Source organism: Vanessa atalanta, chromosome 16 (genome assembly GCF_905147765.1).
Source record: "Vanessa atalanta chromosome 16, ilVanAtal1.2, whole genome shotgun sequence".
Lineage (NCBI taxonomy): Eukaryota > Metazoa > Arthropoda > Insecta > Lepidoptera > Nymphalidae > Vanessa > Vanessa atalanta.
In genome coordinates, this window is record NC_061886.1 from 7,581,421 (window position 1) to 7,608,698 (window position 27,278).

The 27,278-nt window shown below is 29.5% G+C and overlaps 3 protein-coding genes across 3 annotated transcripts in view; 2 read left to right on the top strand and 1 right to left on the bottom strand.

The window, feature by feature from the left end:
• The first annotated feature begins 962 nt into the window (after nt 1-962).
• Nucleotides 963-3,651, top strand: LOC125069816 (chitinase domain-containing protein 1). The gene is made up of 6 exons (XM_047679396.1): nt 963-1,331; nt 1,531-1,711; nt 1,966-2,172; nt 2,342-2,503; nt 2,962-3,199; nt 3,467-3,651. Exons 1-6 carry the CDS (start codon nt 1,077-1,079, stop codon nt 3,606-3,608), a joined length of 1,185 nt encoding a protein of 394 aa, XP_047535352.1. The 5' UTR covers nt 963-1,076; the 3' UTR covers nt 3,609-3,651.
• A 308-nt stretch (nt 3,652-3,959) lies between these two features.
• On the bottom strand, nt 3,960-11,122 carry LOC125069919 (epidermal retinol dehydrogenase 2-like). Its single transcript, XM_047679537.1, has 7 exons — nt 10,999-11,122; nt 7,799-8,080; nt 6,766-6,881; nt 6,286-6,405; nt 5,800-5,961; nt 4,683-4,882; nt 3,960-4,098 (listed from the first exon to the last, which is right to left on the bottom strand). Exons 2-7 carry the CDS (start codon nt 8,067-8,069, stop codon nt 4,002-4,004), a joined length of 966 nt encoding a protein of 321 aa, XP_047535493.1. The 5' UTR covers nt 8,070-8,080; nt 10,999-11,122; the 3' UTR covers nt 3,960-4,001.
• Nucleotides 11,123-22,852: 11,730 nt separating this feature from the next.
• Nucleotides 22,853-27,278, top strand: part of LOC125069796 (estradiol 17-beta-dehydrogenase 11-like) — a 50,647-nt gene continuing 46,221 nt past the window's right edge. The window contains exon 1 of the mRNA XM_047679374.1: nt 22,853-23,139. The gene's annotated coding sequence lies outside the window, so the exon portion shown is untranslated. The remainder of the gene's footprint in view (nt 23,140-27,278) is intronic.

The following is a 27,278-nucleotide window of genomic DNA, read 5'->3' on the forward strand; positions in this document are numbered from 1 at the left end:
GTCCATTAATGATTTAAGACAAATATGTGGAATATTACTTTTATATTTAGTTAAATACCGTAATGAAGTATCGTGACGAATAAATAGAAAACTATTTAAATAATAATTTTATGATAAAACATTCAGGAAAGACGTAAATCTTTCTGTTTTTTAAACGCAGTGATTTAAAATTTATATTATCCGACTTAATAAGGCAGCTGAGATGGCCCAGTGGCTAAAACACATGACTCTTAAGTGAAGATTACGGTTTCACAATTAATACCGGGGTAAGCAAAAACAGATACCATTACTGAATGCATTATCTAAGAAAGGGTGCATTGACTTTGCGAACTCAGAGAAGATTTTACATGAGATGAGATGAATGGCCAATGCAATTTCACAAATATCTTTAACATAGAAGGGTATAAATTACTTATATATACCAAAAATAGAAAGGGACCTAAAATCGATCCTTGCGTCATATTAAATCTTATGTAATAATTAAATAACTGACCAAATATAAAATGTTATTTAATTATATATATTTAATTTAATCTTGACTTAACACAAATCTAAATTTAAATTTATTTTTCGCTAATTTCATTTCATGAAGCAATAAATATTCGTTTTTTTGAAAGCCATCTAATATCGGTTGCAGTAATTACCATCTATCATATTGGTATATATATTTTTAAGTTAATGCAAATTATGTACGATTTAAGTCAAGCTTTGTTGATTTACATAATAATAATATGAATTTATGTTTAAAGTAGATTGATGATTTGGAAGGTACTTTAATATATATGATATATTCTTACAATCTGATCCTGAAAGTTTTATTTAAAATATGAAGCATTATATGTTAAAAATATTTAAAAAATTTGAGTTAATAATGATTTATACATAATATAGCTCTCCTAAATATCTAAATAATATAGCGTCAAGCGTCAACACTGCACTCAACTGTCAAATCCTATAGCTTTATTAATTATATGTCAACATAATTATTTCTAGCGTGCCGGTTTAAATTATTAATGTTATTTATCGTAGCTCTTCCCTAAGATCTGTTAATTGTTTGTATTGTTTTGAAGTCTAAGATGAAATGTATAATTACAGTAATACAAGTTTTATTAATGTCAAGTTTGTGCATTTGTACTTTATCACCACCGGCTGATAAAAAATCTCAGAAGGGTGTAAAACCGCAAGAAGGTACTAGGAAAAATAATGTTTTGGATCGAAAATTAGTGGTGGAAACACCCTATGTCAAAGACGTTCTTAAATATCATGCAACTTATCATCAGGATATTTCGATTCGTAACTTTAAAAACACGGTTTTGGGCTATGTGACACCTGTAAGTAGACGTTCAATGAATTAAAATGATAATATCATAATGTTTTACGTAACTCTTCGAGTAAAACTGCGTTACCTTATAATAACATCGAATAATACAATAACGGTAGTCTTATATATTACATAGGCATGTTATATTAACGAACTAAACTGATCTTATTTTTTTTATAATGTTTATAACTAGATTTATTTTATTTTAGTGGAACAACAAAGGTTACGACGTAGCAAAGACATGGGCTCCAAAATTCAACTATATATCCCCAGTATGGCTGCAGATTAAGAGACAGACTCCCAATATTTATATAGTTTCTGGTTTACATGATGTAGATCACGGATGGATGAAAACCGTCAGACAAAAAGGAATGGATACTAATTTAAAAAGTATGCCATAAAAAGTTTTACACTTTGATAATATTTCTATTATTTTGGTTTTATTAGACTTTATAAATTATTATAATAATCTCTATAATTTTATCGACAAATAATATAATAGTTTTTCTAATGCAAAGCTAAGTTTGTAAGTATGTTGTTTTAATTATTTTTTTATACAACTTCAATGGATATACTGTGTATGTGTGTGTGAGATGAAATGTGTTATTAACTTTTTTTGAAAATATTTTCATTTGCTTTTACAGTTCTGCCAAGGTTATTGTTTGAAAATTGGCAACCATCAGATTTGAAAGCTTTCTTCATGGAGCCAACCTCAATGACTGAACAAAAAGCCCTGATTGAGGAGGTAAAGAAAGTCTGTCGACAATGGATGTTTGATGGAATAGTCTTAGAGATAATGTCTCAAATTGGAAAATATATTGACAAGTCAGTTAAATTTATTCAACAATTTGGTTAGTATTGTATTTAATTATAACTATAAATTTTATTTCAAGAAACAATAAATAATTTTAGTCTTAGGATAATTTTTTATTTTATTTGTATTGGTAATATTTTGTAAACAATCACTGTTAAATAATTTAATTTATGCAATTAATTTGTTATTTTTGATATCTTTTTCAGGTTTGGAAATGACTGAAGATGATTTAAGCTTAATTTTGGTGTATCCTCCTTTCCGAGGCTATCCTAGTGATGAGTTCTTCATTCAGGCTTTTAATGAAATTTATCCTTACGTCCATGCTGTTTCGGTCATGACATATGACTTTTCAAATCCTCAAAAGCCTGGTAAGATTAAATAATATGACTTCCCTCAAACATAACTTTGACCTGATTTTGCATTTGCCAGTTAACAAAAACTGCCAATATGTTTCTTTAGATAAAAGTAAACTGGTGTATAAAAAAGTGTTCCTTGATAAATTAATTTCAAAATATGTCCTTTAAAGTGTCCCTTTTAACAATAATAATAATCAGGAACAATCAGCATTGTTATATGAAAGCAAGTAATGTCATAGTCTGTCTGATGTGATGTTCGAGACAAACATTTAAAAATCATTTATGATTAATATTATAGATTGTATTAAATAGTAATGAATTTACTAATGAATAATTAAAAAATTGCTTTGTTTGTTAGTGTATATCACTCTTAGCACACATGAACATATTAAGAGAACAGAATAAATTGTGATTCTTATTAAAAGATCATAAAAAGAGTAAATTATAGTTTTTTGTATTTACTTTGTCAGGACCCAATGCACCTTTATATTGGATGAGACTTTGCATCGAAAAATTAATAGACAAGGAAGAAAATCCATCTAAAAGGGCAAAAATATTGTTGGGATTGAATTTCTACGGCAACTCATACACTGCTAATGGTGGAGGACCTATTGTTGGCACTGAATATATAGAACTATTGAAAAACGCAAAAGCTAATCAAGTTCTTACATACAATAATAATACTGCGGAAAACTATATTGAAGTGAGGTTAGTCATTTATTTAGTTTAAACTACTTACATAAAAAATAAAAATTAAATACTAATTAATAATCTTGTTATACTATATTTTTAAATAAATATAGTTTTGTTCTGTTTTTTTATAAATTTTAGAGAGAGAGATATATACAAATTTCTTTGTTAGATGTTGTTGTATAACTCCTTAACTTGTACTCATAAGTTATAGATATTCAAAAATAATGACTTTATTGGATGTAATCTTAAAATTCAATTAAAATAATTTTGTGTAAATTACAGAACATCACAGGGTACAAAAAAGATATTTTTCCCCACACTTTATTCCATTCAGAAGAGACTGGACCTTGCTCGTGAGTATGGCACCGGTGTTGCGATATGGGAGCTCGGGCAGGGCCTCGATTACTTCTATGACTTATTTTAATTGTGATATTAATTTTATATGATAATAAATAATTTATTACTTTTGTGTTAGTGTTATTTCAAATATTTATATTTTCTTATTTACCTATTGCCAATTTTTAAATTTTATTTTGGAACTTATATTTATTTGCAACAAATATAAAAAAATATTTTACAAGTACTCTAGTAACGAGGCGTAGACAAAGCGCAAATATTATCAAATTCCATGCTTGCTTGATTATTTAGATTTCGATTTCCTATTATATCTACATAAATTGTGATAATTTCTCTCTGATGTAAAATATTTCGGGATAATGTCAAGAGGAATAATTTCAATATAATATTTATAGATTTTATTTTAAGAACGTTCAGTCTTCCATTTATCCTTGTCTACATACAATGCTAATTTATAATTTCATGCTACTTTTGGTTTCCTTTTTAAATCCATCATTGATTGTGGCCCCTTCATAACGCGATGCATTAGATCCCAACACATTTTTGCTGGAAGTAAGCTGAAAACATTTAACAATTTATTTATTTTATGTAAGTAAGTACGTGTACAATAAAATCGACTGTGGCCAATGTAAAATGAAATGGAATTAGCTATGATCGATATATCGGTTGGGTGGCGTTTTAGTTATAGTTTTCTATTAGGTAATTATTATTTTTTGATATATCAAAATCCTAAGTGTTCCTTCATTACATGTTTTCCAGAATCGTGAGTTCTTTATATAGTTAGAAGTTAGTTATTTTATTTAGTTAATAAATTTAAACACAACATTGGATTTATTAATATTATAATAACTTTCCCAGTAAAGTGTTGTATTTAGTAAAATACTTAAAAACACATACTTCTAGTTAGTCTCTTAAAAGGTCTTAAGGATTAACTAAGGATGTTTTGATTAATTGATTTTTTTCAGTCAATTTAACAAGAGAAGGTCACCACAATTCTCTTGCTCTGTTTGTATTAAGTATTCGGTTATGTATACGCCATATCTGACGATACAAAATATTTTTATAGGTAAGTAAAGTTTCTGACGGAAATGGGTTTCATTCGGAATGTTTTTTATTTTTTACTTAAAACAAATAATCTTACCATTTAAGAGGCAACAAATATCTAACAGAACCAGGCATAATACAGTTGACTTCGTTCTTGCGAATAGAATCGATCATGGTTTCTGCCACATAGTCCGGCTCTAACATCGGCATGAGCCTTGGTGTCACTCCGTCAAACATTCCCGTGTTGATGTAGTACGGGCAGACCAGTGTCGCGTGGATGTTATTGTGCCCGTGAGCCTGTAAATATATACATAAACATACATAAGCAGCCCGTAATTGTCCCACTGCTGGGATAAAGGCCTCCTCTCCCTTTGAGGAGAAGGTTTGGAGCATATTCCACCACGCTGCTCCAATGCGGGTTGGCGGAATACACATGTGGCTGAATTTCGTTGAAATTAGACACATGCAGGTTTCCTCACGATGTTTTCCTTCACCGCCGAGCACGAGATGAATTATAAACACAAATTAAGCACATGAAATTTCAGTGGTGCCTGCCTGGGTTTGAACCCGAAATCATCGGTTAAGATGCACGCGTTCTAACCACTGGGCCATCTCGGCTCTTATAAATATATATATATATATATATATGATAACAGGAAAAAACAAATCATTGGTAGCAAACTTCAGAGTTGAAAAGAAACGTACACAATACTTAGTGTTGTTGTGTTCCGGTTCGATGGGTGAATGAGACAGTGTAACTACAGGCACAGGACATTACATCTTAACTCCCACGGTTAGTGGCGCATTGGCGATGTAAGGAATGGTGAATATTTTTTACAGCGCTAATGCCTATGGACGGTGGTGACCATTTACCATCAGGTGACCTACCTATATCATAAAAAAATATACAATATGGTAGCTTTGGCTTACTCCGACTATAATATGGTAGAATTTTGAAACACAAAATTCTATTACAGATATGGTACTTTTATATTTTTACATTAACCTAAGACATTATAAAAATGTTATGTCTATAACATATAGTTTCATCTCTATAAAGTCCTAATTAAGATCCTAATTTAGAAAGGTTACTTAACTAATTAACTATAAGTATTTTGACGACCTCCGTGGTCGAGTAGTGTGTAGGTATACCGGTTTCATGGGTACGCCACTCCGAGTAATGTTTTTATTGTAAATAAAAATTCTCATCTCACCCGTAGCTCCGTGAATAGGCTCTCGTGAAAGCCAACGGTAGCGAATTTAGTAGCGCTGTAGTCTGTACAACGGTAAGTGCCGAGAAGACCCGCTACAGAACCTACAGTTACTATGTGTCCTTTACTCGAGTTGATCATGTCTGGTAGAAATGCTTTCACGGTCTGGAAAGATTCAGAAAATGTTTAAAAAATATATTTATGTGATACATATTATGATTTTTTGCTATACTTATATTAGTCAGTGATTATTATAATACTTCCCGTCGAAAACACCTATTCATTTCCTGATGTAAAAATAACTTTTTATTTTTGTGTCCTATCCGAACATAAAAATATAGTATATGTATTAGTAATTCCTTGAAAAATGTAACTGTTTCATTATTCTATCTGTATCTAGTAGGGTATCATTTTACAACATTATTTCATAAAAAATAAAATATGCTAGATAAAACAAAAGGTTTTTTATTTGTTCAAAAATATACTTACCCAATAATGGGAAAGAATGTTGACTTTATATGTGGTTTCAATCGCATTGTCGTTGAGTTCCAGTAAAGTTTCACCAAAAACTACACCAGCATTGTTAATTAAAACATCAACTTTTCCGACCTGCGTTTAAAAAATAACTTAATTAGTATTACTGATATCACGGAAAAAACAGTAATTTAAATGTATTGGGTGTATAAAAACCAAGTAGGTCCATATTTACAGACAAAAAAAAACAGTCTAAAAATGTTTGGACACGTGTTGAATAAATAAAGTCAAGAAAATTAACGCAAAATTGAAATCGGGTGAAATTGCGATGCGCCGTTACTTACATTACATACTATCATTATAATAAAACCTTCAAAACACGCTGCATTGTCTTATGTAATTGGTATCAGAAGCTTTCAATTGGCATTATAAAAAGTGTCTCATCATTTATTATAATAGATAAGTTAAATTAAGGTTAAGTTATCAAACATTTACCTCTTCCTTAACCCTTTTTGCTGTTTTATATACGGATTCTCGGTCTGCTAGATCGACTTCGTAACTTGCAACTTCGTACCCTTCTTCTCTGAGTGCGGTACTAGTTTTTTCCAAAGCTAATTGATAAAAAAAACAATTGATTACTTAATTAATCCGTTAAATACTATACCTAGATAGAATACTAGAAGACCAGTCAAGGGTCTGGCTTATTTTTTTCTAAATACTCCTTATAGAACAATAATAAGACGACCTCTGTGGTCGAGTAGTGTGTACACCGGCTTTAATGGGTACGCCACTTCGAGGTCCTGGGTTCGATTCCCGGACGAGAAAAAGTTCATTAGTTTTCTATGTAATCTTGGGTCTGGTTGTGTGTGGTACCGTCGTTACTTCTAATTTTCGATAACACAAGTGCTTTAGCTACTTACATTGGGATCAGAGTAATGTGATGTTGTACAATATTTATAAAAAAAAAAAAGTGGTAATTACATTACAGTTACACATCCTTAATAGTGCCTACCATTAAGGCGCTATAACTATATCTTGATGTGTATAGAAATATATGTAAGTGGCCAACTACAGTCGCAAGGTAAATTACACTTTCTGATTGCTATGTTGGTTTCATTTCGTCACGTGTCCACTCGAACGTTGCGCAACTTCTTTTTATAAACAACGTATTTTTCCACTCAGGAATAAGTTGATTTAAATATGCTATTTATATATTAATGGTTTTATTTGATAAATGTGGTAATCTAGATAAAATCCATGGAAGCTGTTCACATTGACCGATGATTAAAAGGCGATGCATAGCAACCACATATTTAACAAGTATTAAATTAACCTCTTATCTTAAAATATACGTCTTGTGTGCCTTTTGCCCTTATTGGATTTGATATGTCGAATTTTGACATTTAAAAAGTTTCATCAACTAAGACTGACCTTTTAAGCTCTACTACTAGTGCATCGAATTTATTTATGATGCGTAGTAAAATTAATTAAAATTTCATTTTTCTAAGTCTGGTAAGCCAATACTGACCTTCCTTATTAATATCCCATAGAACAACTTTAGCTCCAAGCCTTGCCAACTTAATAGCCAATTGTCTGCCAACTCCTCCACCACCTCCAGTTACCAGAACTACTTCGTCTTTAAGACTTTTCATGGGTCTAATAATATTGGGCACTAAAGTCCAAAATAGCGATTCCAAGATGTAGTAACATGATAGTAGCAAAAAAAGAACTGTGTCTTTTGCAATATCGAATATACTCGACATTTGCGACGGAGTGCTGATCTTAGTGCCTTCCAACATTTTGTAACTACCTGAAGTTAAATAGAAAGATTTTAATTATAAAATGGTTTAAATAATGTTCTTAAAACGCAATAAGTATTAAGGTTAATTAGTATTAAGGGCGTCCTTATTATTTAAGGCCCACCAGACTGTATTGATTAATTTTATTAAAAATGTGATTAAGGGATTTAGCAATAGATTGATAAAATCGATGAATATAGTTTTATGAGTTTTTAATTATTATTTCATTATCATATACATACATACAAAACTTAATTCAATAGAACAAGTTATTATTTGTACTTAGTAAGTATTATTCTGAAATTAAAATCAATACCGGTATTATCTAAGTGATACTATGTACAATTTATAACATTGAAACTGAGGAGAAATTTGAAGCTAATATTGCTTACTTAACACTTACACGCCAATGGAACTCGTTGGATATAATAATCAAATATCGTAACGAAATGAAATGATCTAAAGGACTGAGTATTGATTACAAGGCTAAAATTTCAATGTAGTAATAACTATGAGATTATCTAAACGAGGTGAAGTAATATGTTTTTTGTAAAAGTATAGGTAGTTAGCGTAGTAGTTATCAGAAATCTCTATTTTTGATAAGATAAATACAGATATTTCTTTATTCATTTTTTACATTTTATTAATCAATGAGAGCGCGAATCTGAATAATTAATCTTCTAAGGAAGATTATAATATCAACATTCAAGCCCATAGGCATAGATTGGTAATATTATAAGTTGAATGTTGTAATTATTCTAAGGTAAAGGACATTCAAATACAAAATACGTGTCTTTAATAATATTGAATACGTAAAAGTAAAGTTATACATATCCCACTGCTAGAGGCTTTCTCTTCTTTTAGGAGGTCTCTGCTGTTCCATTGCGTCAAATATATGACAGATTTTCATAAGGCACTTGCTACTTGTACTGATTTACTTTGCCGCCAAGTAAAGGAATAGTTATAAAATTAGACACATTAAATCATCATCAGAAATGTAAAAATGTAAATATTAATTTCCTTCTGTACACGTGCCTGTTAATCTACAAAAATATTAAAAGATCTTATCTTCAACGCTAGACCATCATATTATATATTATATTTATATTAACAGCTACTTATAACTTGTAAACGCATAAATATATAAAAAATTAACGTAATATTATGATATTGCAATATTATTATTAAGATACTAAGTAATTGGCGTGTATGATAATACATGATTGTATCACTTTATAAAATTTAAGCAATCACGTAAAACGTAGGTAATATTATTTACGTTCGTTTAATAATAAGTTTGTATATTACGATAACATAGAGACAAAATCTAGTACTTTAAAAATAAAAATCTATATATATAATTTTGTATAAGTATTACAAATGTGTTAATAAAATACCCAGTGAATGGTCTTACAATTTATTGAAGTCCTAGATTGTGTAAGGTTAGACGGTTCTTGTATTTTAGCCAATTATACGATAGATTGTAATAAGACCAGTGTCTAAGAAATATCTATAAGTATCTGTAAAGTCTATTGACATTTAGAATATTTAACAGACTGCTGTTGATAGAAAATGTTAATAATTAATTGATTCTATTCTAAACATATTTAGTTTTTATAGTTGTGTACCAATTATTAAAGTAAATTAAGCGTGAACATCAGAGTTTTATAGTCGTAGTTTACTTTGGTTTCAAGGGTTCTCGAGTTAATAATAATCACCATATTTTAATTATATTTCTTCAATAAAGTGTCATGCATAAACAGCGTCTTCCGTCTTTTAATAATCCAATACAATAACGGATATATTTTTAAATTATATGCAAAAATTAATAACAATATATCTTTAATGATTGTAGATCTATGAAGTATTTAAGTTAAAATATCTCATTTCGATAGAAAAATATAGTCATAGAGCGGATATATGACTAGTAGACTATCGCGGTCAACAAGTTCTAAAGCTACTATAAATTAAATTAAGCCTCGTAACAATGTTTTGTTGTTGAAGTTGTGTAATCGTTATAATCAAAGAGAATTAAAAGTTGGTATTAAACTTTTGCCGTTTATTAACCTTTTTGAATTTTGAGCTTTGAGATAAATTTAACTGAGTTTTATTAATGCGTCTTTTTAGTGTCAATTATGATCTTGAGGCTAGACTGAACAATTTTAATAAAACACAAATGTTGGGTTTCGATGTTTAAAAATACAAAACCAATAAACACCTTTCTTGTTTTATTAGAAAGTACTTTCAAATAATGTTGTCGATGCGATTTCATATTAAAGTAGTTCTAGGACAAGAGCAAACTTTTTTTTATTTAACTGCGTTATATATGAATAAATATTCTTTTGAAAAAATCAAATCTTAGTAGAAAATACATAAAATTACTTGTAAAATAAATTTCGCAAATAAAATGTAAATAAACAAAGAATTTTTAATTAATTAAATTATATTTATGTTGCCACAATAATTGTTATCTTGATTGAGGTTTTATGCGCAAGAAAATAGCTTTGTAAATTTCAAGATTGATATTTTAGTATTTTTGCTATAATTAAGCTCACAGGTTAACATCGTTTTTTTGTTTAATATTATTAATTACTTCTTTATCTATTTTAAATAAATTAAAAGCAGTAATAAATTGACTAGTATGTAAAAAAAATATACATGTTATAGCCTTTCCGTATATTTATTAGAAAAAAAAAACTATGTTACAAAGAAAATTAAAATTCAAAGGAAGTTGATAATTGGGAAGATAAGATATACTTTACCAAAAACTACTGTTCATCTTTGTTTATTTCAATTGCATTGCTTTTATATTATACAACTATTTAAACGTTAAAAAAATGATTTTATACTATTTAATATACTATATCGTAGGTACTGGTTAAGTAAGATTTAATACTAAGAAATAATAATGATAGAATATACAACGCACCTTTTTTATAAAAATCCAATAAAACACGGTTAATTTAAAATGTGATCTTAATTTCAAAACACAATAAATCCGATAATTAGATCTGGAGATCTAAGTTTGTAGGCGCTGTACGCCGGTTGGCCCACAACTGCGTTCGCTCGCCGTCAATCCGTTGTTCCACTCTCGTAGCTTTCTCCGATAACGGTATTCAAAATGATATGGAAGTCTCCGACTCATAGAAATTTCTTATAATTTTCGTATGAAAATATTTTATCTATATGTTTATAATAATGTTTTTTTTTTTTTTTATATAAAAACTGGATAAAGGAGGTGAAACAAAAATGTAGACAAATGTACTTGATTATTGTCGTTATCAAGTATTACTAGTATTTCAAACTTAATCTTATTCTTTAACATACATACAAAACATCTTATTCTATGACTTTCTTTTCCATAGACAATACTTTAACTAGTTGGACATATTTATAACAGAAACCGTATATTTAGTTCTTTACTTCTATATATGAAAAGTCGTTATACGGTTTCATATGTGTTAATTATGTATGGTCTATTTCGTACAAATACTCTCATAAAGGTAAGTCTCGTAAAGTTTTCTTAAAAAGTTTATCTGATTCTGGTTTTTGAATTGTTTGGTATTGAAATCTATACAGAGGAAAACAATAAACAAATTAATATTCAAATGCATACAATAAATAATGACAACCAATAACAATGACAATTTTAATAATTTACATCTTGTCTTCAACAAATGCAACAATGTCACTGTGTCTCATTAGAATTCTTACTGTCTTGAAAACATTATTGTCGATTGTTTGTCTTTAATAAAATCGATTTAAATCTGAAAGTTTGTAAGTCTATATTGTTCATTTTTGACTAAATTAAGCAAAAGAGGTTTTTGTTGTTTTATTTGGTTTACGTTGAAGTATTTTAAAAATTGAAAAGCAACGGTAATATCAGAAATCACTGTTTTTATAGACCAAAAAAGGTCTCTAATACTTTCTTACCCTTGAATGAGGGTATCCCTAAAATTTCTATACATAAGGGACAATATACAAAAGACATAACTACACTACAAGTGTTACAGATCTTTTATATTATTACATATAGGATAATATTATAAGACGTTCCTATAAAAACATATTTATAAATTAGGTACTCGATCATACCTCTATCTACCAAATATTTTCAAATGGTAACATAGGAGGATGTAACTGATCCTTGAAGCAGTGAAAAATAAATTCAAGTAAACTGCTGAGAATTTCTCAATTGAAAAACCCAACAAATATATCTTGCTGATAGCCCTGGACCTCGGGATTTGTAGCCTTATAAGCCACTTTATCAACAAGGCAGTTAATAAGTCTGATACTTAACACTGAAATTAAAATACTTTCAAGTTTTAGTTTAGCAGAGATCTTGTTCTTAACTTAATATGATGTTCATTTTGAATAATCTTTTAATAAGATAATGCAGCCAGTTAGATTTCTTAAAAATATATTTTTTTAACGCTCTAAATGCTACCCGCGGTGTGCAAGTAACGTATGTGTAAGTTTTAGAGGTTGCTACAAGATAATAAGTGTTTTTGTATTCTATCCCCGTATCATGCTCATTAATCGAGGTCGTACAATTGCTATGCATCGTCAAATGGACTGAAGAAGCGTTTGTGAGTTGTGACAAATGTTTATATTTACTTTGACACATTGTATAAGACTATAAGAGACAGTTAATTATATTATTCCCTGTTACACTTTTACTTATTGTTATAAATAGAGTTTCATTTTATTTAATTTAGACGGAAAATAGTGAAAAGCTATCAACAACAAAATGTCTTACCTATAAATCGTTAAGCAATCTGCGTGTGCAGATAGAGGTATCTCTGAATCAATTTTATATTCACTGGCTAGAACGCGTTATTTTTTGCTTGTTATGAAGTTTTCATTTCATATTCATCGTAAATGAAGAATGTTTAAAAATGTAAAATACATTGTGTGGTTTCAGGGTATCTTATGTCGTCTTGTGTCGTGATGCACCTTATTTTACTTTATAATAATACATGTTTTTATTATTATAAAGTAAAATAAATAAAGTACCCTGTAGATGTTCCACTTAAGCTAAGGCTTCCTCTCCTTGTATGGAGAAGCTTATTTCAGTATGCTGCTCCAGTGTGCGTTTGTGATAAAAATGGCACCCGATACATGCAGGTTTCTTCACGATGTTTTCCTTCACCACTATGCACTTGATGCATTATAAACACAAATTGATTACATGAAAATTTGCCTCTGTTCAACCCGTAATCGTCGGTTAAGATTCGCTTGGATCGGACAGTCGGATATTGGTGTGGTACGACCAAATCTTTTATCTATCTCGGCTCTCTATGATATAAAAATTTATTTACATTAGAAAAAAAGACAATACTATGTTTTTAAGATTTTTTATGCTACTTTTATTTTAAGTAGTTGCAATGGATAATTTGGCTAAGTACATATTTGTGAATATAATTAATAATAGTAAATAATAGTAAATTTACATGATTATTATGTATAAATTATCCCATCTTTGCAATCATAACAAAAATATCTGATGCAATAAAATACGTATTTTCAAGGGCTATGTTTAAAACTATTTATAAATGCACAGTGGGTACATTTTCATGCAAATAACCTCAACAGACCATTACTTCAGGCTTAGTAACAAGCTTGCATTCGTTTTCATGTGTTTTGTAACAAAATGGAGTTTTACAAATTATGCTAATAATGGATTTACCGTGAAATAGAGTTTATGGTTAGCAGTTTAGTTTTGTAACGTTTTGTTAACCTCTATTAGTACAGTACAGTACAGTACCCACTGAAAGTTACGTGACATAAATGTTTAGTAAATTTTGTCATAAGTACTCTTATACATGTTGCGTCAATATTTCTTAAAGTAACATTCTGTAATATGGGTTAATGGTCTCCTCGCGTCCTGAGAAGAACGTTTGGTGCTTATACTAGAATGCTGCTCGTATGCGTGTTCGTGGATATACATGAGGCGGGAGACTTTAAGTGAAAATCGACTTATGTAGATTTCATCACACGAGAAAGTTAAATTTATATTTCAGCACATGAAAAATATAGTGCAGCATTCCAGCCACTGGGCTATCCCCGCTCTGAATTTATTGCTATGCTAATATGTATATATAAAAGTATATAGGCAAGGAATTTGAATACATATATTTTCTACTATTAGTCAAATACTATGTTATTTGAAGGAAATTGAAGCTATTTTATTGTTGTCTATGTAAGTTATCATTCCTGTATTTTTAAGGCAGTAATAAAACATTACTCAAAGACAACGGACGTTTATTTCATTATCTCCAGAACGTCCAATCTTACAATATATTATGAGTCGCCTACCACAATTAAATAATTATTCCTATCCGGTGGTAGTGTTAAATCTGCTACAGCCTTGTAAATAACTTGTAGGGCCCTATTCGTTTAAAGTATATTTTGATTTTGTGTAAATTTTCTAATACAATATAGATTTGTAATAGGCCCTGTGCAGTCGTTTTGGTACATAACACTCAACAATTATTTTACCACCAATAGTATTTCGTAATTGCAATTCCGGTGAGTTAGTCAGTATAATTACAGGCAAATGGGACATATGATCTTTTAACCAGTGGTTAGTGGCGCATTTACGGTCAAAGTGGTTTAGTTGGCCCGTTGTGGTGCACCGTTTGCCTCGGTCATCGTAAATAAAATCCTTTATAAAAATGAGTTAAAAGATAAAATGTAAATCCCATTAAAAGCATACAAACATGCAACATGTACAGCCTGTAAATATCCCACTGCTGGGCTAAGGCTTCCTTTCCCTTTTGAGGAGAAGGTTAGGAGCATATTCCACCACGCTGCTCCAATGCCGGTTGGTGGAATATATGAATAGATGTGTTCAGATGTGGCAGAATTTCATTGAAATTAGACAGATGCAGGTTTCCACACGATGTTTTCCTTCACCGGCGAGAACGAGATGTATATTTATTTATTTATTTATATATTTTCAACATATAGTTAAATTAATACACTTTACACTTTGACATTTAAAAATATAACAACAAAAGTACAGAAGAAAAAAATATTTATTGATGTTATTGCGGATGCTACCTCGTATTTTGGAGAAATATTTTCATTGGAGAATGGGCAATACGTAATTTTAACAGATTACAAAACTGCTTTTTACCACCTGGCGTTGTATTTAGAATTTTCGAGAAACACTGATAGCCTACAGCATTTTAGATTCTCCTGTGAAACTATTTAGCAATAATAAAACTGTTAAAATACATACCTAGATACCTTCTTGCATTGGCACCCCTGGTGTTATTACTAACGGAGTTCCATTTTTGTGTTTACCCTTACTCACTGATCATTTTTATGTTGTTCGAAATATGTGGTCACAATTGTGGATGGAGTATTCTAACGAGGCAATTAATCTTTACGCAAATTCCTTTGTTTTCAGATTCTACTATATCCAAACTTAATATTGTTCATACAATATTAAGTCATTACGGACAGCGTTTCGCAATCGTATCTAGCACTATCACTATAGATAAACTTCCATGCTTTTCATGTAAAATTTTACAAACACAGAAGTAATAAAATAGTAAAAAGCATGTTATGTATATAAATACATATATTGTTCGACTTAACTCTAAACTCTCTTTAATGGACATATATTCCTTTTTTCTCTATTGTATGAGTTTCTATAGGTTGGCTAAACAATAGCTATAAAACAATACAAAATCGTAGATTAACACTAAGTATGAACTATGTATGTCCGATATTCCATATCTATTCCATTCATGAATTTTGCATCGACGTCGAAATAAAAATAGCATACTATTTTAAATATAAGTGTAATAAATAATTAATTCCAATATGAGTATGATAAAAACAAGACGCTTACATTTATTTATGTGAATTACATAATGATGTGTAATTACATTTATTTTTAACCAACCTTATTCATTATCAAATTACCTAGACGAGTTGCTATCAGACTTAATCTTATATGGATAGCTTGTTACGAGGACGCAACACGGAAATTTAAATTAATTACAAAACATTGGTAGGTATATTTTATATTATGTTTAAATATAAATCTACATCGACCATTAAAGGATGCACCTTTAACCGTCGAGGCAACTAGTGCACACCCATATTGACAGAGATACTATTATATACTAATGGCCATGTTCAAAGAATAAGTAAAGTTAATGTTACCATTAAATATACGACTAGCTGGTCACACAGAAATAAAATCTAAATATTCTTTATTCAAGTTGGCTCATAAAAGCATTTCTAAATCGTCAAGTTACAGTGTTGAATTAAGGTAAAGCTACCACCGGTTTGGAAAGTAGATTCTACTATTATTACTCTTTTCCATAATTCTAATTACATTTTTATATATGCTGCCTAGAAACCAACAAATATTGTAATCTTGTATTGTTTAAAACATTTTTTTTTTATTTATTTTTTTTGCTTTATTTATCAATTATTTTTACATGAGCTTTAAATTTTTAATAAGCCAAGTTAACTTAATCATATTCTTAAAGAAACGAATACCGTACCCCAGGTAGGATGTATTAACTTTGCGAAATAGAAAACTAGGTGTTATCAATTTACCTTCCCTCCTCTTGTCTATAGAATGACTGCTTTCAAAAAGATCTATATTATTGTGGATATATATAATATTGTTGGAAACATTATTTGAAGGAACTGTAAATATACCCATTTGATTACAAACTTCCCATAGTTCACCATTACAGTCTATCAACAAATTCGTTAACCCTTCTTATAATGGCAAAATATTTATCCAACTATAACTAAATTGTACAAAGCCAAAGTTCCATGGAAAAATTCCACCTACAACACAATAATATTCTATCAAAAACGTTATTACTAAGGCAACACTGAGTACATTGGCACTTGGCAGCATTGGCGAGAGATTGGTGGGTCTCAATATGTTTGTCGTAGGGATTTTCTGTCACCTTCTTTTCCATCTCTGCCCTGGGACGGTGAGTCGTTGACTGCGTAGGATTAAACTGATCTTTAAACTCACTCTTCGCGTCCAATTTGACTTTGGATGACCAACGAAAGTGACCACAAACTATTCCGCGGTATGATGTATGACACCACAGTGTCGGAGGTTAAATGTCGATTACATCCTTCTGATCGCGCTACGGACATGTACTCCGGAGTTGGCTCAGGTTTTATCAGGTTTTTACCTGCAATCTTACGCATTAAGTGTCGTCCTGAACTACTGGACTGCTTTTTGCACCCGATCCTTAAAAAAGGCAACCGCTCAAATCCGTAATAATATAATTATAGTTATAGTAATTGAGCATATATATACAGTAATAGTAATTGAGCAAACTCTCCGACTGTTGCCAGCTAAACCTAATTTACTTAAACCCCAAAAATACACAAATTCGCGTATTAACCGCTATAAAATCAACTTTTGTCGTATTTCCACGATTTGAACATTTGACTTGCTATCACAGCCAGTATCAGAATAATTTGCGTTAATGTTTCGAACCTCGTTCAGTTCTGCGGTCAATTGAAAGATAAAGCCAAAACTATACGAGGTCTCACCAATGAAGAATTTGTTAATTCAAAAAGACGAGCAGGATAAGTCGCGAAAAAATACAACTTACAATACAAGCGGTATTTGTTTAAGCGTTTGAGTTCCGTTTACATCATTTCCAAACATATTTTTTATATTTTTTTGCACATTGTACGTCAACGACTCTCAAAATGTAAATAAAGATTCATGTTAAATTCATTAAGTTGCATTATTACTTTAAGAATGTCCCCTTTATGCAGGATGACAAATAAATATATTATTTTTTAAACGTCCATGATATTTACATATTTATTTTAAATACCGAAATTGTATTGTTAAAAGTTAAAATATTTAACTTTTAATTAAACCGTTTTAATGATGAACTGTTGTTATTTTATATAAACTATGTAGGTATGAATGTTTGATTTGTGGTTGTGTATGATTAATGGAGTCATTATATAATACCATGTAAATATTAATTAAAATTTAAGCGATAAATAATATAAATACAGTCACCGCATTTTGTTAAGCTCAAATGTGTGCCTCCTGAGATACTTCCATACTTAGTACATATTTCAATTTCCAATTAAAAACGTTTAAAACAACATACAGCGTATATCTATAAAAGTATGATATAACCCAATACCATAGTTAATAATTTTATTAAAGTCCTAGTATTATCCTTTTACCTAAAATACCAAACACTCCATCTGTTCGCCACCTTCCATTCCGTTCTAAAGGAAATAAATTTGGTAAGTATGTTCAAGAAAATATTAAAGTGCCTTACTTATTTTCTAGATGTTTTTATGCATCTTTGTTAGTTTAACCGAAGAAGAATAAAGACAATACTAATCTATATAGTTTAAGGCGTTACATTTTTTAAATTCGGTATTTCTCTAATTTTTTTTCAATTGTGTAAGTACAAGTACCCCTTTGTTCTTTACTAATAACGCAAAAAAACTACAAGACACCTCCACTACCAGTGTTAAAAACCTATCAAAATGGTATCGAATTTTATCTATTATATGCGGAACTATCTAAAAATTGTATTCAATAATTGGAGCAGTGCTGTCAAAAATAAATAAGCTAAATATTATAAGTACCAAACCTTCTCAATAGCCCAGTTGCGATAAATTAACAAGCTGTAATGTTTACAATGGTGCGACTATTAAAATATATGATACTTAACATTTAAAGATTGTACATTAATATATTATATTAATTAAAACATTCAGTAGTTTTTAAATGTTAAACTTCGAAATTAAGGTAATTGAATGTTATTTCTTTTGTGGTCCTGATTTATACAGTAGGAATTTTTAATTTGTTTTTTGTTTATGTGTCGTATAAAAAAGCCATTACCATAAACGACTATAATTTTTAAAACCAAAACGTAAACAACTTAAGCAAGTTGCAAAGGCGTTTTAACATAATTTCAAAACATTTCTTGTTGTGTCTTGTTTTGTTTATCGAAAATAAAGAGCAATTTAGTCTTTAATTTTACTTTCTCTATTTTCTACTTAAGTATAATGATTGCTCACTCAAGGCCTCGAGCTATTGATCTTGACTATTGCTTGACACCTGTCACACGCTATGCAGATTATAATTATAATTTTAATAATATTAATAATATTTCAATACTATGTTTTGACCTTATGTTGATAAGATAAAAAAATTAATTTTGATACTGTTTTAAATAATATCGTTAGCTAAGTCCTTTTAAAGCGTTTTAGTCATAATTTTTTATAAGGCGTAAGAACGAAAACAATTTAATGGAAGTAGTATAAATTTCAAAACGCAAATGATAATAAGAATGTTATGGGAAGTTATTTGACTAATTTAGCCTAGAAGAATAGGAAGTGTGTACTGACATAGGTAATCTCGACCGTTCCGTTCAATCTGTTCCGTCTTGGCACAAATAAAAGCCAAAACAAAAAAAAATGCTTAATGAAAATTTACCAACTTGCATTGGACCACCGTGATGGAATAAATTCCAAGCCCTCTACTCTAAAGAAGGCTTTAGCTTGCGTCCGGACGGTTACGGACTGTTTCTTTATTTTATATGGTAAGAGTTTTTTTATTAGGTGATATAAATTATGATGTTGAGAACTCTGAACGGGTAAGAATTTCAGAATATATAGATACTTACATAAAATGTAACATTGAAAGTACATTTTATAGTAAATAGAAATAATATAAATAAATGTTGCATTATAACTAAAAGGCTAAACGGTGAAAGCTTTATAGGGTTAAGTATTGCAGAATAAGTAAGTATAATATATAATGCAACCTTGAAAGTTACTATTGTTTTATACTATAGTAAAAAGAAATAATCACGAATAAAATTATTTAAATATTATAATAGTTGTCATTCTTAAATTGACATTCTAAATTTAAAGCAAGTTTTTTTTATACCAGAAAAAAAAATAACAATTTTATTTTTATTACGCCGTTTTTTTAAATAACAACCGTAGAAAACAAACGATTTCTGAATAATTAACTAATTTATATCTATGTGCAATGAGAGTAATATACGAAAACATAAAATTAGTAGTCGAAGACGCTTTAAAGTAGATTTCGTGACAGGAAAATTAATGACTATCTTTTTAAGACTGACTTAGAGAGTTAGAAAAGTATATGATGAGGAAACCTGCACGTGTACCAACCCCGCATTGGAGCAGCGAGGTGGAGTAAATTCCAAAACCTTCTCAAATTGAAAAACGGTTTTTGCTTAGCAGTCGGACGTTAACAAGCTGTTACTTTTATTGATATATATAATAGTTATAAATATACGTCTTTTTTTCTCACTATTGAAATCTTCCTACAGGTACCGCGTGTTCTAGGGATGAAAACTGGGTAATGTTGTATTCTTACTAAAAACTACGATGTTCGTGGAAGAGGCTACGAAATTTCGTTTATATATCGCATTCATCTATTCTATATAAACAGAGTTAGAAATTTATTTATTTATTTATTTAAAAGACACACCATCGGCATATACACAAAAAAATAATAGTTAATAAAAGAACATCAGACTCATTCTGTGTGGTACACCATTACAGGCGTGTACGACACTTGCTACAATAAGAATAACAAATTAAAAAAAAATGTGAGACAATATTTTGACAAAAATGAAAACAAACATAAATTAAACACAAATTCTAACGAAAATTACAACTAATCACACTAAAATAAACTTTAGAAAATATAAAAAACATACAATTGAAATAAAAAACTAAATAAGATAAAATTTAAATTAGACTAAGACTAAATAACAGAAATAATTTTTTTCTTAAACTTAAATAATAATATAATTCCCTAACATTCCCTAATATAATAAATAATAATATAATAGAAATAATAAGTTAAATATACTTTAATTTTATATTATGTTCCTATGTTAGATTTTTTTTTAATTTAATGCCAATATTAATTAAATTAATTTAAACCTGAAGACGCTTTTGAATACTAGTTAACATAAACAGTAATTCTGGACTACATCCTTAAATTTGAAGTCTATTATTGCGACTCTACTGCAGGCAGGCCGACCGAATACTATCCAGGCGAGCTTTGATACACAGAATCCCACGAAAATCAATATAATAATTGTCATATAACGTCTGGGTCAATGAAGAAATCATAAATATAAAATATGATAAAATGTAACACATTTAAAATTAAGAATAAAATTAACGAAACCATAGATAGGCACGGACAAGCATGTGGAAACATTTTATTTAAAAAAGTCCTGTAAAATGTTAAATAAATTTCTATCATATAAGTATTTGTGATGTGTTTTTAGTATGCAAACATGAAATAGTTATTTATTTAACAATTAATTTTAATTAGCGTCTAGAGACGCTTCAATGGAGTTGTTAATGTCTGTACGCGGGCTGAAACGTTTGATGTGACAAACAATGCTAGTATCGTCATTTGTTATTCATCCTCGTAAGTCAGATACGTGTTCGCGTATACGCCCATTAAACTTAATGGTTGAATTCGTTATTAATTTTCGTAAGATTTGTAGGAACTTTGTTGCCGTCATCAAATATTACTAAACCCGGTTGGTGTTTACTCAACAAAGTATCGATCATTTGTTATAGATGTGATTTTAGATTATGTAAATATGAAATAATAAAACAGACGCCCAGGGAATGTTATATCCGGAAAAATAACGTTAGCATCGTGGATAGAGTTTCAAGCAAAAGTTGAGGTAGTTACATATCCATGATATTACTTTATAATTTTTTCATAGATAAATCATGACATCATCGATATTCTCGGCTGAATAACCTAAACAACGTTTGAATGTTATACCTAATATCGGCGAATTTTGTCGGTTAAAATGTAGTTTTCTTTATTGATGCGGCGAATATTATTGCCGAATGCCGTATATAAATAATAAAATAAAGTTTTATTTCAGATAAAGCTTGTAGTTATTTATTTAATGTGTTAAATTAATAGGTATATATAATAATTGTTAAAATTTACAATAAAATCCGTCAAGCTACATCAATGACAGCTGTGAACAGATGAATCTTTCTTCTTGACTGAAAAACGGTATGTATATATATATATATATTAATACCATTTGGGAATCTACGTCGATATAATAAAGCTTAAATCATTCAAATCGGTCCAGCCGTTCAGTTCGAGTAATAGGGTATTCTACTGTGTTTGGAATAGTAGGTACTTCAAAATATTGATTTTCTTAATAAAAAGCCACAAAAAAATTATTTCGTTAAAATAAACACGCTTTCTTGCCATAAAATTAAATTCAATTTTAAACCTTTTTTATTCCCGCAAAAACGCTGTCAGTCATTTTGATGACGTCATATTGTTAAAAACAGTCGTGTATGTACGACCGCTACTTATATTTGGTGTTTTCTGGGAAAATAATGAATTACAATCGCTATTATCGTTGGAGTGTAATGTACAAATACTAGAATTAAAACTCCAGAAAAGTTGTTTATCAAAGTGCCAGATGATATTGAAATGTCAGTTTTTGCCTATCTGACGGCATTTAATTTTTATCAAATTTCATAATTTATTTTTTACTACCGAAAATACCCTATTAGTAAACATTGTACCAAACGTAACCTACTCCTTTTTTTGGAGACGGTTAATAAAAACAGCGTCCCCATTGAAAATTATACGGCTTAGTGCCATTGTTTTGCTAATCACAGGTTGTATATATTATCAGGCGGTTCGTGCGGCTGAAGGTCGCGACTCGTCGACGAGGGTGTGAGCCACGAGGGTCGGAGAATGCGCGCGCACTTGCCGGCTCCGTCTCGCCACGCTCAGTCAGCGCTCAGTCGATCTAAAGCAACGCGCGTTGTAACCGACCTGTCGACTTTTTTATTATACCGCAAAAGACGCGCGAGTCGCGTTCCAATTTCCAAATTATATTCTTAATTATCGAGATTAAATACAGTCTTCCGCGTTCGTTCGTTTTAGAACGAATATTTCGAAGATTAAGACTGAAGTGTCCCACAGTGAACGTTATCAGCTGATCGCCCAAATTTCGTGTTAATTTAGTGCAAACATACGGTGAGTTGTCCCAGCATTTTAGTGTTGATTTGTGTTAGGTAAACGTTTTCGCATAGTCCACAAGAGTTTTGAAAGTATTACAAGGCGATCGTGGTTCTCGCTGCTCTGACTTTGAATCGGATAAATTGATTTTTATCTGATAAACACCATTACGAGATTATTTAATTATGGTTATAAAATATATTTATATTTTGAAAAACTATTTATGTAAAATGTTTTTAATTTTATGATAGTCCGATACATAATCGGACTGTTGTCTTTAATCAAAAGATACACGTTGAAAAGCGATTCTATAAAACTGCGGTAATAAAGAAGCTTATGAAATGTAAATAAGCCTAGTATGCTCTATTTTTCATACATATTCATGCATAACGTGGTTATGAGAAGGCAAGAATGAGTCGGAAACTCTCTTCCGTGGCTTGCACGGTTTATAAACACGACTAAACGTAACAAATATAAATACTATAAAATTATTCTAATAACTTATTGCAGACAATTTCATATAAGAAGGTATATGAATGTTTATAAATATAAATATGTGTACCATATAAAAAATAACATCTCCAAATGACTGATCTTAAGCGACAAAAAATATTTTTAAACCTAATTCAACGAACGTTTTTCGTCGAACAATATTTTTGTTCTCACTTGACACTAAAGCTATTAAGTAAAGTGCATATGAACCATTCCAATTGCATCATGAAGTGTAAACAGCTTTTTTGGTAATCGAAGTTCCAAACAATATTAATAATTAATTTATATAAGTCAATATAATGAGTTTTACAAGGCGAGCGAGATATCAATGAATTACAAAATATCTGTTCGTATATTTGCAATCGCAGCCATGTTTTGCAAAATTGTGAAACAAGTTACAATATAAACGGTATCTTCTGTAGGCCATTGCCAAAGAAATACAATTTGGACTGATTTGATTTAGGGCATATATAATTGTGATAGTGACTGATAAATCTGTAATAACATTAATATTGTATGGATGTTTATAATATTTTGTCAGAAATCAAACTTATATCATTTACGTGTGCGAATTTCAACCACATGAGATAATATTTTTTATTAATTATATAGGGTTAAGAAGACTGAAAACGAAGTGAACTAATGCCAATTACAGTAAAGAAATATAACAATCAATTTGTAAAACTAAATAAAAAAAAAAGTTTATTAAAATATTTATTAAAGTTATTATTTTATTGTGAAACTTTCACTTAAAATATCGTCAAAATAACTACTAGACATACTTAATAACATTAAGTGCTTAAATATATACAAATATGAATTAAAAATAGTTACTGTATAAATCTTGAATGGTTAAATAAATAATAATAATAAAATATTATAAATTATGTTTTTAAACGAAAATAGAACTTACAATCAAAGCAAATATAATTTTATCTTATATTATAACTAAGATTGTAAGATTTAGGTACTTAATAAAGTAAGAAAATTTATATATATTTTTTTATTTATAGTAAATAATAATACTTAAATAATGTTATCGGTAATAACTTTAGTACCACATCTTCCGAATTCGCAATCACGAGCATGCGCGTGCGCAATTGAGAAATGGCATCAGAAGGCCGACTAGTCCCGGTGTTGGTTGCTTGACTGTTTGCGATCATCTTAAAACCACCAATTAGATAAGACATGCCTTAAAAAATATTTACATAGTAATATAAGTACAAATAACTATTTACACAAAATATTTTAAGAAATTGTATTTTCTAGGTTTAATTATGCTTGGTCAAAAAGATCTTTCTATATATATATATATATATATATATAAATAGTATACATATATATGTATATTATGATGTAAAATTTTATAGCATCCACATAACCCGGCGAGATATAAATGTAATAATCAAATATTGGTATTTGCATTTCAAAGATGATTTTTTTAATATAAATTAAATTGCTTGAAATGAATAATTCTTCCTGTGAAAATATTATATAAATGTTTCTTGTATAATGTAAACTAAAATAAAATTATCAAATCAGCTTAAACTTGTTCGATATACATGCTATATTTTATAGTGACTAGGGAGTATGGTTTTACTAGGGAATGATTGACAACTGAGGCGGCTGTAGCGCTATTAGACAAGATGTATAGGAGAAATCACAAAATACTACATGATTTTGCAAACCTAAATTACAGTGTTAAAATTCTTGATCTCATTACTTCATACTTGAATTAAGGAATTCAACAAGTTACCATTCATGGAATATGTACTAAAAATGGTGACATTCAATAATTTAATACAAAATAACAATCATTGTATAAGCTCCAGAAGCAATAAGCTTATAACGCCAATTTTCTGTCTAAAATATATTTTCCTAGGATATGGGTATGCGATTTTATAAATATGAAGCCCGCAGTCTGTTTTAAATTTGATTACATACTAAAACTTATTTAAAAAGAACATTAATAGACAAAGCATATTCTATACAATATTATATATATATCAACAAAAAATAGCATTCGTTAATATTCATGAAGAATATATCTCTAAGTTGTATAAAACAAAGTCCGTGTGTCTGTCTGTCTAATCGCGATAAACTCAAAATGCCTGTATAGGACGATGATTAAATCGATATCAATGTTATATGATGCCTGAGAAGAGTAGCTACTTACTCAGAACAACTGTCCACGTTTGTTCTAGTAGTTTTCTGTTACAATATTTACATTAATATTATTTTGTAATGAATATGTAGGTTAACATTAATTAAATCTCATAATTTGAATGCTCTTGTAAGTCTCCTTGGATAAATTATACTTTGATCTTAATTATAATGACCTTTCACTCGTATACCTTAAAAGAAATAAATATTTAAATTTTACTACATTGCATTAGATTTTTTTTTTAAATTACGCCATGATGTGGGTTATCTTAACCAATGCTACGCAAGAGTCTCGTCTGCAACTTTAATCCATTTAGAAAAATAGGAGCTTATTCAACCGCGCTGTTTCAGTGCGGGCTGATAGATGACTATGTGGCAAAAAATAGACTATGTGGCAAAAAATCCTCAGACAGATCGTCATCGATCACGCGATGAATTATTATAAACAAAAACGCAGCACAGCATAGCTTGGCCGAATTCGAACACTTGATATTCGCTAAAAGCCACTTGCCATTCACCATCCACTAATTACCTCGGCTTCAATACATTTTAACGTAATTTAAAAATAATTATAATCATCACTTTTCAAATTGTATATGTAAATCCTTTTATTTCACGTTTAAATTACATTGCCAACAAAATAACGACCGTGACTTTTGATTGCAAGGTATAATTACTGTGCAGAATCCCTGAAATATATAAAAACCTATATTACCAAATGTTCTTTTACATTGTTATTAATAATAATGGAGTAAATATTATTTTTGATATTAGCGCGTGAAAGTGAAAGATTAATCACGTATTGTAAGGTCAGATAATTTAAATCAACGGTAAAATAATTTTCAACACAAAACCTTTTACTGAAACAGTTAGTAAGATAAAAAAAAATATTTGTAGTCATATAAAGTAGAATGTATGTGTGAAAAGTATTTATTAGTAGTACAGTTGTAAAATCGGGTTTTATTTATTAATTTGTGTACGGCCTTTTGTGCCTTTTTATATTCCATACCTTACCAGAGATTAAAAATAATTGCAATTTAAATAATATTTACGTAAAACGTACCAATAATATTTCGAAGTGTTAAAATATGTATATACCACTTCAGTTTGGTATGTGCTGGTAACTTTATGAAGGCATCTAAATAAAAAATAAAATATATATATATTATAGGGAAAAGTAAAATTAATATAGTTATAGATCTTTTTATGTTCTTGTTAAATATTATGTCGTAGAAATACTTATGATACTAAGTTAAAAATATACATACTGCATAGTTTACCTCGTTTGAACTTCTAACGAATTGAACAAGCTAAATATTTACATTAGAATATGATGAGAAATTCAATATTGTAATTGAGAATTAAGATATTTGTACTATTTGCAATTGAAATACTTGGAAATTGATGTAATAGTTGAAAACAATATCTATAAGATACAACCGACTTATTTCATCCACTATCGATAGAAAGATAGGTATTCGCTCAAAGAATCGGAATTTAAA

Coding starts and splice junctions, on each gene's coding strand:
- LOC125069816 (XM_047679396.1), top strand. CDS start 1,077: ATGAAATGTATAATTACAGTAATACAAGTTTTATTAATGTCAAGTTTG. Junction 1,332..1,530: donor TTTTGGGCTATGTGACACCT/GTAAGTAGACGT, acceptor ATTTTATTTTAG/TGGAACAACAAAGGTTACGA. Junction 1,712..1,965: donor AATGGATACTAATTTAAAAA/GTATGCCATAAA, acceptor TTGCTTTTACAG/TTCTGCCAAGGTTATTGTTT.
- LOC125069919 (XM_047679537.1), bottom strand. CDS start 8,069: ATGTTGGAAGGCACTAAGATCAGCACTCCGTCGCAAATGTCGAGTATA. Junction 6,882..7,798: donor ATGGGATATTAATAAGGAAG/GTCAGTATTGGC, acceptor TTTATCAATTAG/CTTTGGAAAAAACTAGTACC. Junction 5,962..6,285: donor ACATTCTTTCCCATTATTGG/GTAAGTATATTT, acceptor GAATCTTTCCAG/ACCGTGAAAGCATTTCTACC.